A 14,202-nucleotide genomic window follows, 5' to 3' on the forward strand; every position below is an offset into this window, starting at 1 on the left:
TATTACCAAAAAAACAAAATAAAACAAAAACCCTCCATTTGTGACCCCATTTTATCCAAGAAATTTATATGTGCTCCTGAGTAAAATATGGGAGTGTAAAATATGTATATAAATAAAACATTTAAGGATGATAAACTATAACAAAATGTACTTTAAACCATTCTCAGGTACACATAAAATCTTGTCATTTATTAAGGAAGAAAGCAAATATGTATATTAATGAGAGGCACATGCTTATTTATTTTGAAATGAAGAGTTAAATGTTGGCTTAGATCTTGATTAGGATTAGGGGATCTTCAACACCTCACTTTTTACAGTCCATTGATACTTTGATGCTGAAGTCATCAATGATGAACACAACTTTGATAAGTAAGTAGCATAAGATGGCACAAGTGGGGGCTGGGTCGAGATGGCTCAGTCACTAGAGCACTTGCCATGCAAGTGTGAGGACTGAACGTGGAGTCCCAGCACAAGCACTTAAAGACCCAGCCAAGCAGTGCATGCCTGTTGTCCCCACTGTATGGGACCAGGCAGCCAGGGGAATCGGTGAGCCCAGGTTCAGTGGGAGTCCATGTCTCAAAGTTGTCCCCTGGCCTCCACACATGTGTGCATCCACACATGCATGCCCACCTTCATGACACATGAGAACCTCCCACATGAACATGTACACACACACACACACACACACACACACACACACATGTATGCCACATGCACATGCATGAACACATGCACACATATGCATGCATACATGCACACACATGAACAGACATATACACACACGTACACACACATGCATGTTCATGTGTGCACAAGTGCTCACACGCACACACACAAATACACACAATAAATAAAAATTTTATTTTAATCTCAAGTTACAAAATCAGGACCCCTTACCCAAATCCCATTGTTAAAATACCAGTTCACTACTCTTTACAATTTTGGATGTACTTATTTTATGTGTATGAGTGTTTTGGCTGCGTGAATGTATGTTTAACACATGTCTGCCTGGTGACCATGGAAGGCAGAAAAGGGAGAGCATCAGATCCCTTGGAACTGTAGTCACAGATGATTGTAAGCTACCACGTTGATGCTGGGGATCAAGGCCAGGTCTCTGTAAGGTCGACAAGTGACCTTAACCACTAGGCCATCTCTCCAGTCCCATAACTGTTTATGATTTTGTATCTTTGAACCAACATGGAGACAAGAGGACTGCATAATTTAAAATAAGAGACAGAAGAGAGAAGAGAGAGGGGCAAGGTCAGAAGCACAGAAGGAAACCGCAAAGGCACGATGCCTGTCAGTCTGAGTGGTGGGGTGAGGTGGGATCCTAGGTAGAGATGAATAGCAAGGTGAGGCAGCACACGTGTGGCTGCTCTGGGCTTGTATGTGTGGTGATGCCGCTGTAGACAGGGAGCTTGAAGCAGCTGGTCACTCACACCCACAACCAAGAAGCAGAGAGCCAGGAGTGCTTTGGAGTGGGTGGCTCGCTTTCTCTGTTTTATACATTCTAGAATCCCCTGCCCACAGTGAAAATGGGACTTCCCCATTATGAAGGGCGGTCCCCTGGATCATGAGCCAGAATAAAACTTTGGTCCCTTAAGTTGCTTTTGTTGGGTGTCTTATCACAGCCGTGGGAAAGGGAATCAAGTTATGCCCCATGTGCTTGAGGGGCTGAAGTATCTTGGGGTTAGATAAAGAATAACTGCCAGCACCTGGATTCTTATCCTAATGTCTGTCTCTGGGCCCTGCCTATGTCAGATAGTATCCCAGTCTGAGTGGCTCTTACGTGCTAGGCCATTTGTGGATGAACCCAACACCTGTACATGTGGTATATACTTGATACCATAGTAGGTACCACACTCAACATTATTCAGGAACACACCCAGCCCTCTCCATGGCAGCCTTACTGGCGGGATGCCATGTTTATTCACATTCTAACCTTGAGCTGGCTGAGGAGACAGCTCAGTTGGTAATGTGCTTGCTGTGCAAGCATTTCATAAGCCAAGTGTGGCTGTGTGTGCCTGGGATTCCGGGGCTGGAGACAAGTGTGGCTGTGTGTGCCTGAGGTTCCGGGGCTGGAGACAAGTGTGGCTGTGTGTGCCTGGGGTTCCGGGGCTGGAGACAAGTGTGGCTGTGTGTGCCTGGGATTCCAGTGCTGGAGACAAGTGTGGCTGTGTGTGCCTGAGGTTCCGGTGCTAGAGACAAGTGTGGCTGTGTGTGTCTGGGATTCCGGTGCTGGAGACAAGTGTGGCTGTGTGTGTCTGGGGTTCCGGGGCTGGAGACAAGTGTGGCTGTGTGTGTCTGGGGTTCCGGGGCTGGAGACAAGTGTGGCTGTGTGTGTCTGGGGTTCCGGGGCTGGAGACAAGTGTGGCTGTGTGTGCCTGGGGTTCCGGGGCTGGAGACAAGTGTGGCTGTGTGTGTCTGGGATTCCGGTGCTGGAGACAAGTGTGGCTGTGTGTGCCTGGGGTTCCGGGCCTGGAGACAAGTGTGGTTGTGTGTGTCTGGGGTTCCGGGGCTGGAGACAAGTGTGGCTGTGTGTGCCTGGGGTTCCGGGGCTGGAGACAAGTGTGGCTGTGTGTGCCTGGGGTTCCGGGGCTGGAGACAAGTGTGGCTGTGTGTGTCTGGGATTCCGGTGCTGGAGACAAGTGTGGCTGTGTGTGCCTGGGGTTCCGGGGCTGGAGACAAGTGTGGCTGTGTGTGTCTGGGGTTCCGGGGCTGGAGACAAGTGTGGCTGTGTGTGCCTGGGGTTCCGGGGCTGGAGACAAGTGTGGCTGTGTGTGTCTGGGATTCCGGTGCTGGAGACAAGTGTGGCTGTGTGTGCCTGGGGTTCCGGGCCTGGAGACAAGTGTGGTTGTGTGTGTCTGGGGTTCCGGGGCTGGAGACAAGTGTGGCTGTGTGTGCCTGGGGTTCCGGGGCTGGAGACAAGTGTGGCTGTGTGTGTCTGGGATTCCGGTGCTGGAGACAAGTGTGGCTGTGTGTGCCTGGGGTTCCGGGCCTGGAGACAAGTGTGGTTGTGTGTGTCTGGGGTTCCGGGGCTGGAGACAAGTGTGGCTGTGTGTGTCTGGGGTTCCGGGGCTGGAGAGGAACATCCTTGGGGTCAGAGAGACTGTTGGGATGGGGGAAAGGTGGGTGAGGAATACATCTGAGGTTGTCTTCTGACTTCTATATGTGCAAGCATAGATATGTACAAGCACATGCATGAATATGTGTGCACATATATATGCACACACGCAGTAGTTATTAGTGAAAAATAAAATTGAGCCTTTGCGGTCCTGAGAGATTAAGTTTCTAGTTTAAGGTCACAGCCAGGGGCCCGAGAGCCTGGCTGGCCTGGCTCCAGTGCTCTCTCTCCCTTCTCACAGAGTCACTATTGAGCTGGTCAGGAATGGGGGCAGAAGGGAACATTTTCAGAAAAGCTGTGAAGCCTTGAGGCCCAGGGAACAGCCCTTTGCAAAGCCCAACTGCACTGAGGTGCTCACAATAGCTTTCTACTCTGCACAGAGCCCCTCTGTTCATCTCTGGGGCTGTAGCATGGGACCCCTCCTCAGTTGCCAAATGCTGCTGTGGAGGCAGAAATCTCTGCAGCCAAGGTACACACAGGTCAGCTGTGTGGTCAGACACCACTGGGCTGGGATCATACCTACCTTTCCCTAGTTTGCTGGACAGCAGTCAAGAAAAGCAGCTGTTTGGCTGACAGCACCTTCCTAGAAACCTCGGGAGGCTGCAGAATGTGCGTTTCTGCACGGGAATCAGAGGTGCTTTGTGACTCACGGCTGACCACAACCCCCAGATGCAGCTCAGTTAGGATGGTCTACTATCAGCCTCCCTCACACTCCTGCTAGCAACGCTCACAACCTGGGGGACTCAGAAGCCAGGAAGAAAGTGCTGGGGTCTGACAGCTTTCTGCATCTCCCTGTGCAAGGGCTTTCTCTGACATGTTTCCTAGGGAGTCTGTTTCTATTCATTCCATGGGGGGTGGGGGGACAGTTCCACTGAAGTCCCTCAAACCTGAGTTTATTGGGGTTGCTCACAGGAACATGGGTGAGGGGTTACCAGAACTTGGACAACTCCTCACAACTGCTAACTGCTTATAGATCTGGGGGCTGGGGCTCATAAGCCTTGTATTCCCTACTCCATCTCAAGGGACTGTTAGAGACACACCTTGCAGGGATTCCTGTGGGCAATCATAGCTACTCTTATCTCGAGCTGGCAATGACCATGACACCTCGGGGACAGCTCCACACTGCAGTCTGCCTCCCAGGCACATGTCGCTGTCTGAATTATGTAGAAGTCAGATGATCCATGAGTTACGTTGGTATTTGAAGGAGGCTTATGGCCCCCAAAGCTAGGACCCAGAAGGCCTCAGCTGTTAAGACTCTGGTTTGAGAACTGTCTCTTCTTGGGGCCAACACAATGGCTTCCATTGTGTCATTTGCCTCTGTCACAGCCTGCCCAACCCTATCTCCTCAGTCCTCAGCAGCAGAGTCTGACACCAGGATCCCAGCAAGACCGATCTGCCTGTGGGGGAGAAGGTAGCCATCCAAGGGTGTGTGGGACCCAATCCCACCGTGACACTTTCAGGAGTGGTGGGAGATGACTGGTGGGTTCCAGGCTGGTCTGGAGAGAGTGAGTAGGCTGGGGTGCTTGCTCTAACACCCACCCAGTTGCAATTGTCAGTACTTTGTGTAAACTTTTTGCTGTGTAGACATCTCACTTTTCTCTGTGAAAATGATCAAGCTTTGCTTTGGGACTTGTGTGATTTTTTTCCCCCCAAAAGGTCACCCCTTGCTTCAGTTGTTTAAAAAGTTCTCTTCTTTTTTCTTATCCATCTTGGGTCCATCTGGAAGTACTTTGAGCTTAAATGTTCCAGTGCCGTTTGTTGGAGATACATTTCCTCCATTTGAAATGCTACCTTTCCCAGATAGCCAACTTCTTTACGCATGTAGTGCTGTTTCTGGAGTGTTCTTTTCCAGATACCAGACTCACCATATTTTCATTACAAGAGGGTGTGTGTCTCTTTCTCATTGCTCATTTTCAGAGTTTGCTGGGATAGTGTTTTCATGGGACTTGACAGTTACTGTGTTGCTTTTATTCTTTCGTCCCCAAATCCCTCTGGGACTTTATTAGAATTAAATTAAATTTTGTGGACTGACGGCAAAGTTGCACCATAAAATGTACCACACGCTGGGCATGGTGGTAGCATACACCTTTAATCCCAGTCCTCAGGAGGCAGAGGCAGGAGGATCTCTGTGAGTTCTGGGCCAGCCTGGTCTACATAGTAAGTTCCAGGACAGCCGGCTACACAGAGAGACCGTGACTCAAAACCAAGCCAACCAACTGCAGGAGCCTGCTTCGTACTTGCCAGGAACAGGCCCTAGTGCTCCATCTGCCCATGTTTCTGGGAAGCATCTGCATTATCTTCAGTGGGACTGTCCTGGGTGGTTTTATGTCAACTTGACACAAGCTAGTGTCATCTGAAAAAAGGGAACCTCAACAGAGAAAATGTCTCTATGAGATCTTCTTGTCAAGTGTTTTCTTGATTAGTGGTTGATGGGGGAGGGCCCAGGCCACAGTGAGCTGCCGGGGTATTGGATTCTATGAGAAAGAAGGTGGAGCAAGCCATGAGAAGCAAGCCAGGAAGCAGCATCTTCCATGACCCCTGCATAAGCTGCTCCTTCCAGGTTCCTGCCCTGACTCCCCTCAGTGATGGACTGTTAGTTACGAGGGTAAGCTAGATGAACCCTTCCCCCCAGTGACCCTAAGACTTGGTCTTCCTTCACTTTTGTCATTAGCTGTTCCTGGACATCTCATCTCCCTGTGGCCATCAAAGACAGGACCTTTCCTTCCAGCATCCATCCATGATGGCTTCTCATTGGCTATGGAGGGGCTGTGTGTGATTTCTATGTGGTCATCTTGTTACTCTCCTCTACTAACTTCATGATATCCTCCACCCATATGCGCATGGGCAGTTGGACAGGGCGCGGACATGCTGAGGTCAGGGGTTGCCAACTTTTGAAGTTGCATTCCTCAGGTGCCTGTTGAATGTATCGGCCTGGAGCTGGCCACCTAGGCTTTCCTGGCAGGCAGGTGATCCTGGAGATCCAGCCCCTTCCCCGGTATTACATGAAGAAGCACGCGCCAGCGCGCCGAGTGCATTTGTTGGCTTATTTGTTTTAAATTTTGTGTGTGTATGCATGTATATGTGCATATGTATACACATGTGCATGTGTGTATGCATGTATGTGTGCATATGTATACACATGTGCATGTGTGTATGCATGTATGTGTGCATATGTATACACATGTGCATGGGTGTATGCATGTATGTGTGCATATGTATACACATGTGAATGGATGTATGCATGTATATGTGCATATGTATACACATGTGCATGTGTGTGCCTATGTATATGTGCATATGTATACACATGTGCATGGATGTATGCATGTATATGTGCATATGTATACACATGTGCATTGTGTGCCTATGTACATGTGCATGTGTGTGCCTATGTATATGTGCATATGTATACACATGTGCATGTGTGTGCCTATGTATATGTGCATGTGTGTGGGTGGGTGGGGGCCCTGATCCATGAGGAATTTACTCTCTGAGAAAGGTAATGTTCCTATGAAAGAAAGAGTGAATCTCACTCCCAGCAAATATTGGGACACTTGGGCTGCCAAGTAGAAAAGAAATCAAGGAGGGTCCCAGCTAAAGGGTGTGGGCCAAAATAATACCAGACATTTCTTCTGAAATCCGTCTGGCTTGGCCCAGAAGCCAGCTGAGTCTAGTCAGAGGAATAGGGCCACCCACACCCTGTGCTGCACCCCTGCCTGGCCTTCCAACTCTGTCAGATGGGCCTGTGGCCTTCTTTGGCCAACTGCAGTGTCTTGTCCCACCCAGATATTCTGCTTGGGATGTAATAGAGCCAGGCCTTTCCTGAAACCAGGTGGTGGGTATGATGGGCCAGCCAGTGACTACAGGCCTCCTTGGGGACTCTGTGACCTCAGGCTTTCTTGAAGACTCTGTGACCTCAGGCCTTCTTGGGGACCCCATGATCCTCAGGCCTTCTTGGTGAACCTGTGTCTTCAGGTCTCCTTGGGGACCCTGGGTCCTTGGGCCTCCTTGGTGACCCTGGGTCCTCGGGCCTCCTTGGGGACACTGTGGTCCTCAGGCCTTCTTTGGGACCCTGTGGTCATTCTTCATGCTTCATTCTTTCATTCTTGTGTTCAGAGACCTCACTACGTCTCAACTTGTGTCAAATGCATTCTGGGTCCTGGGGTCAGACTGTTTAAATTACTTACTTGTTTTATTTCAGTCATCTATTTTCCCATCCAAGAAATTATAGCCCTGAATGCCAGAGAATATATGCCTGCCACATGGCCTGTCCTCATGGTCAGAGCCAGTCTTCCTGGCTTCAAATCCAGGGATCGCCATTTGTAGCAATGTGGCCTTCAGCACAGTAGCCAGTCTCCCTCCATGGATAACTCACTGTCCTCTTCATAATTGGAATGGGGGTCCCTCTTGGCTGCCTTGAGGGACCCAGTGTGCTGTACTGGGTAAAGCTCCCAGCGTGGCACCTACACAGCCTGAGCTTTTAGGGCCTTCATTAACCAAACGCTCCAGGTTGAATTACAGTTTGCAGCACAGCCGGGCTGGCTCTGTGTTCTGGAACCACATGGAATCATCATTTCTTTGGATGACTTCTCATTTTTTTCAAAGAGTGGAGGAAGGGCCAAGTCCTGAAGGAATGTGAGCTGCTGCTGGAGCTGATGGGGAAACAAAGCAGACAGCGTGGCAGAATAATCAACCTGGCACCTCAGCGGGCACGCTCTTTCTGCCAGGCATCTAGGTGGGCATACATTTTAGAAGGCCAGTGTTGCCCGTGTTATGCTGGTTGGCAAATAAATGCTGCATAACGAGAAATCTGGATGGAGCAGCCCGAGACATGGTCAGGGAGGGCTTGGCAGGCGCAGAGGCCTCTGCTGGCTCCGACTGTGTGTTGAGGGAGGGCAGAGCATGGGCCAGAGCAGGCAGGGTTTCTGCTAGCCTGTCCTAATTTGCTTTCTATTACTGCAACAAACACCACGACAGAAATCAGCTTGGAAAGGAAAGGGTTTGTTCAGTCTTACAGCTGACAGTCCATCATGCAGGGCAGTCAGGGCAGGAATTCAAAGCTGGAACCTGAAGCAGAGGACATGGCAGAATGCTGCCTACCAGCTTGCTCCCCATGGCTTCCCCAGCCTAGTTCCTTATACAACAGGATGACCTGCCTGGAGGTGGGACCACCCATAGTGGGCGGGGCCCAACTTACATCTATCATTAATCAAGAAGATTTTGCCATAGACTCACCTATAGGCCAGTCTGATAGAGACATTTTCTCAATTGAGGGTCCCTCTTCCAAAATGACCCTAGTTTGTGTCAGGTTGGCAAAACAACAACCACCACCACAACACCCTAACCATACACCATTGCTCTGCAGATGCTAGGCCTGCATGTGGTCATATCACCAAAGTCCTTACTCCACACTGCACTCTGGGCTTTGGGCCTACTGCACTGAGGGAGCTGGGAAAAGCTTGCACCTCCTGAGGGGAACCTCTGGTCAGTGTGTCCCTGGAACTCTTGCCCCGCTTTAAATATACCCTCTGCCTATGTGATTCTCCTCTAGGATCTGAGGAATCAGGGCAGGAGGGAGAGTGTATGGTCAGGGGGCCCTGGGTCCATCTGCACTCTGTGACTGACAGTCTAAGAAACCTGTTGGTAAGGCTAGCAGACATGATTCAGTGGGAAGGGGGCTCCTGGGCAGGAAGTCTGGGTACATCTGATCAGTGTGCTGGCCCAAATAGCCCACACCCTCTCTGGGATACTGCCCTGCCTCCTGGAAGATCGGCAAGGGTGAGTCACTCACAGGGATCAAGGGATCCCCATCATGCTTATCAGGGATCGCTTGCTTTGCTCATCATGCCCATCATGGATCACTTGCTTTGGTCTTAGTCTTGTTAGGTAAGGCTGATGGAAAGGGTTCCAGAGAATTGAGGCCCATCACCCTGTGACTGTGGAGGCTGCACCAAGCATGGGTGGTGACCACATGGTCTATGCCTGTCATCAGCTGCTGCTCAGCCAGCAGGGCCTAAAACCTGATTCAGCTTTTGTGGACACCACCATCCTCTTTCCCTTTTCCACATCACAAATGGGGACCCAACATTAGGCTTCAACAACTTCATCAACTTCAAATCCAGCATTGTGTGTTCTCCTTTATGACCCCGGATGTGTCCGATCTCAGGGTGACATAGTTCCTGCCTTGTAGGTCTGCAGTGAGGAGGGAACAAGGTAGAGGTGGCAGGGCAGTGCTGGCCATCGGGGTGACATTCCTTCATACACCAGCAGCTCTGCAGCACCAACCTGCTGTCCGTCAACTCGGCCAGACACCGCCCGGGGTCCTTGTTGGGTCCTGGAGTCCTGGCTCTGGCAGCCTTCATGGGCTAAGCTTGGCCACCATTCCCACCATGCCAACTTAAGAGATGAGTTGTGGTAGTTAGCAGAGAGGAGCAGATATAGGGGTCCTGTGACCCCAAGTTCATCTTCAGGACACTGACGGAGTGTCAGGCTTAAACAGGTAAGGAATTAGGCAGAGGCCTTAGCAGAGGAATTAGCTGGAAGCCAGCACAGAGCTTATTGGCACTGACAGCCCCTAAAGACTATTCAGGAGTGGCCCTGGGCTGGAGTAGAGCCCAGCAAGCCAAGTGGCCTTGATGTTGGGTCTGGAGAAGACAGGTGCCATCCCAGCTTTCTCCGTAGGTCCACGACCGCCTGGATCGCTACTGCTGTGGCTTCGAGCCTGAGCCCTCAGACCCCTGTGTGGAAGAGGGTCTCCGAGAAAAATGTCGGAACCCAGAGGAGCTGCGGCTGGTCCACATCCTGGTATGTCTCCTGTGCATGCACAGTCCCTTGTCACATGAACACTGGGTATACCTCTCTCCTGCAGAGGATGCTCTTGATGCCTAGACACAAGGGCTCCCAATCTTCTCCCCCCCTGTGTACATGTATGCACACACGCACCTTCAGGTGAGTGCATGCGTGTGGAGGCAGCGGTTCTCATCAGGTGTCTTCCTCTATCCTTCTCACCTTATTTTTGGAGACTGGGTCTCTCATTGAGCTCAGAGCTTATCAATTCAGCTAGGCCAGCATTAACCCCAGGGACCCTCTTCTCTCTGTTCCTCACACTGGGGTTGCAGGAACTCACAACTTCACATGGATTTGCTACGAGGGTTCTGAGTTTTCAGGTCTCCATAAATGCATGGTAAGCCCTTTACCCACTGACCAGCTCCCCAGCCCTTTATAGACTTTTTTTTTTTTTTTTAAGTACTGGGGAATTCTGTCTTGCTGGTTTTAGCATGAAAAGGATTTAAGAAATGCTAAAGCCGCTTCCTATGAAATTTGGTTGTTGATCTATATGGATAAAGGACATAGTTGTGTGTTTTTGGTGATACTTAGGCAGAAGTGGCAAGAGATTGTGTGTGTGTGTGTGTGTAGCAAACATGCTTGTTTGTGTATGATAAGGCATGAAATTCTTGACCCTAAAGAGTAGGGTCCCCCCCCCCCGACAGTTCATTTCTCACCCGGGCTTCTGACCCACTGGATCCTATACCAGGAATCAGCCCCTTGCCCTGCAATTTAGCAGGCACAGTTACATCCAGGTCTGAGTTTGCCCTAGCTGGTTATTAGCTATATGATCTTGTGTAAATTACTTAACAGTTTTATGCTCCTAAGGCTGCTGGGAGGATCCATAGAGATGGTACACAGTCCTGGTGTACAGTAAGCCCTCAGCCATGGGACCATGTGGATAAGTGGGGTGGGGGCGGGGGTGTTGTGGCACCGACAGCTGAGGATGCTCATGGAGTCTCTTGAAAACGACTGAGTGGTACCAGTTACACTCAGCCCTAATCAAATAGCCACCGTGTCCATATTCTTCCTCCAAGGTCCGGAGCAGTGATCCATCTCGCTTGGTGTATATAGACAATGCTGGCAACCTTCAGCATCCAGAGGACAAGCTCAACTTTCGGCTGCTGGAAGGCATAGATGGGTGAGGACCTGGGGTGTTGGGTAGAGGTTTGAGGGACGAGACTTGATGGCCCTGCTGTAGACTTGTGGGACTTTTGGCTACATCTCCTGAGGTGGCTAAAGTCTGTTAGACCAAAGCTGGATCTGAGGTTACAGAGGGCTGGAGAAGGCTGAGGGGGGCTACAGTTGGCAGGCCTGTCCCTCATACCCAGAGGGCCTCCAGGTCCTGCGGAATACCAGCTGCCCTGCTTCAGTGTAGCTCATCCTTCAGGCTAGCTCATCCTGGATCTGAGTGAAAGAGTTAGGCGAGGCCCTGCCCTTCCTTGCTCACTCCCAGTGGGCAGCTCAGCCCTCTCAGGCCCCTTGGAGGCCCCAAGTGTGCCTGGCTGAGCCCAGAGTGGTTGAGTTGGCTCTCCAGGCTTCTCTGTAGGATGGGACCCATCTGAGAGAACTACCTGATAAGGAGCTAGTAGGCACAGGCCTGTCCTGCCCTGACTGACTGTGCTGCATTCCCCAGCTGGGCAAGTTCTGGATTCACACTTTGTGGGGACTCTGAGCTGACTTAATGCCTTTCCCTCTGGGGCTCTGGGGCTCTGGGGCTCTGGATCCAGGTTTCCAGAGTCCGCTGTGAAGGTTCTTGCATCAGGGTGTCTACAGAACCTGCTGTTCAAGTCGCTGCAGATGGACCAGGTGTTCTGGGAGAGCCAAGGTGGAGCTGCAGGTCTGAAGCATGTCCTTGAGACTCTGGAGAGTCGGGGACAGATCCTGCTGAGACACATTAAGAAGCACAACCTCACACTGTTCAGGGACAAGGACCCGTGAGCCCAAGGCTGCCTGGGCCGAGCACACCTTGCTGGAGAACTTCACACAATGTAAACCTCAGCTGGTGCGCGTCCCTCTCAATGACAGCATTTCTGTGACAGTAGTTGGTCATCCTGATGACAAATGGGGAGAGCCAAGGCTGGAGGATCCTACCTCACCGTGGGACAGGTCACCTGCTGAAGATGATGGAGGGCCTGCCGTCTCCATGCTCTGGCAGTTTACTCTCACGCACCAATAAATATGTTCAAGAATGTTCATGAACTGTTCCCTGCACATGCGCATGCAGTGCTGTGTGCATGTGTGCAGAGATATGTAGGTATGTGCCTGAACAACATCATGCATCCTAGGCAAGCACTCTACCAGCTGAACTACATACCAGAGAAGTCTAGTTTTTAAGATTCATTATTTTAATTTCAAAATTTATATTTATGTGCATGGGTGTTTTCTCTGACACACACACACACACACACACACACACACACACATTTTGTACCATGTGTGTACCTAGTGTCTGCAGAAGCCAGAGGAGGGTGTCAAACCTCAGGGACTTGAGTTACAGATAATTGTGAGCTACCATGTGGGTTCTAAGAATTGAACCTGGATCCTCTGGAAGAGCAGGCAGTGCTCTTAACCACTGAGCCATTTCTCCAGGCACTAATTTTATTTTTATTTATGTTTATGTCTGTGAGTATATACCACGTGTGTGAAGGTGACTATGGAAGCCAGAAGAGGACAGCAGATTCATTGGAACTGGAGTTACTGGAGTGGTTGTGTGCCACCGCGTACAGATGCTGAGATGAACTCTTTGTAGACCCTTCTGAGAGCAACAGATGCCCTAAACCATTGAGCCATCCCTCCAGCAGGGAGAAGACTATTATAAAACCCAAGTCCCCTTCATTACATAGATGTTATCTTCACTTTCATGCTAGCCATTGTGTGTTTTAGGCTGACTGTTCTGTTTGTGCACAAGAGAGCTTTGAATCTGAGCTGCACTCAGCCCTGGCTGTTAGACTTGCCCATGGTTCCCCTCAGTCTCCCACTTGGGACTTGACCTGTTTGTCTTTTGTGAAATAGGAAGCCGTAATTCTGTGCAGCCCAGTTTGTTCATGTTAGCCTGCGAGCCTCTCAGAACGGCTCTGCTCCTCCGGTCATTGAAATGTCATTTATTTACCTCTTTTACATGACTGCTCATTTGTATGAACCCCATCTGAGAGATCACTTTGGTTTCACTGCCCCAGATTCCATTCAAGAGTCTATTCTGTTCCCATCTGAAAGTATACTTTTATCAGATAAAAACCAAGCACACACAGGCCCTTTTGTGAGCTGTGCTGGGCTGCACTCACAGGGTTTCTTAAGAGCCTGCTTCAAAACTGGGCACTGTTCTAATCCAAGTTACTGTATTCTGCTCGGTGGTGTAAGGATCCACTTAAACATCTCTTTTTTGTATACGAGTGTTTTGTCTGCATGCACATTTGTGCACTGTACACGCACAGTGCCCACAGAAGACAGCAGAGGTAACCGAGGCCTCTGGAACTGGAGTTACAATGGTCGTGAGCTGCCTCATGAGTGCCAGCAACTGAAGTTTGCTTCTCCGCATCGCTGCTGAGTTCTCTCTTTAAGCCCTCTAGATAAATATTTATATGCCTCTTACTAGTCTTTCAGTAGAAAACCAAATTTTCAGTTTTATGTTTTAATTTCTCCTTATATATACTGTTTTAGGGCTTTGGTTGGGTCTTGTTTTGTTGTTTGAGATTAAAAAAGGCTCAGCCACATCTCACTCCTGACTTTAATGAGAGCGCATCTATGGTTTCACTATGATCAGGGAGAACACTCCGCCAGGCACTACCCAGGACAAACATGGGTATTATGGATATCCCCAAAGGACGCTCTCCTCTTCACCGCCTGCGTGATGTACCTGGCACATCAAAGGAGCTCTACCCAGCATTCTCCCTTCACGGTCCTGACACTAGCCTACCATGTCATCTCCTTGACAACCAAAATTAAAAGTACTGACTGTCAACTCTGCTTCTTGCTATCCAATAAGATGTGCCCAACGACACTCTCTGAGCTGTAGCTTAAGTTGGCTCCTTAGACCACTCCCAAATACAGGCAATCACCTGTTGCCCACCAGAATATGATGATGAAACCCTTCTGCTGAAAACACCAAACACCTGTCGCAGGACACAGAGAAATCGAGATGGAAACGGAACTTCCCCCCTGCTCGCCAGCCCTCACAGTATAAAGTGTTGTGCGGGCTGCTGGCCGGGGGCATATCAGCCACCTTTTGTGGCTGCAGATAGTAGCCAACAGCT

At 50.0% G+C, this 14,202-nt stretch overlaps 1 protein-coding gene across 5 annotated transcripts in view; it reads left to right on the top strand.

Moving 5' to 3' along the window:
* Window positions 1–14,202, top strand: part of Gask1a (golgi associated kinase 1A) — a 37,326-nt gene that overhangs the window by 15,555 nt on the left and 7,569 nt on the right. For 2 of the 5 annotated variants that reach the window (XM_006512131.3, XM_006512130.1), the window contains exons 3-5: window positions 9,806–9,928; window positions 10,987–11,090; window positions 11,680–13,910. In XM_006512131.3, coding sequence (XP_006512194.1) covers window positions 9,806–9,928; window positions 10,987–11,090; window positions 11,680–11,890 — 438 coding nt within the window. In that variant the 3' untranslated portion in view covers window positions 11,891–13,910. Of the gene's footprint in view, window positions 1–9,805; window positions 9,929–10,986; window positions 11,091–11,679; window positions 13,911–14,202 lie in introns of those variants that run through there. The other 3 variants (NM_177743.5, NM_001199927.1, XM_006512132.3) reach the window with 3 other exon arrangements.

The sequence above is a fragment of the Mus musculus genome, chromosome 9 (genome assembly GCF_000001635.26).
Source record: "Mus musculus strain C57BL/6J chromosome 9, GRCm38.p6 C57BL/6J".
Lineage (NCBI taxonomy): Eukaryota > Metazoa > Chordata > Mammalia > Rodentia > Muridae > Mus > Mus musculus.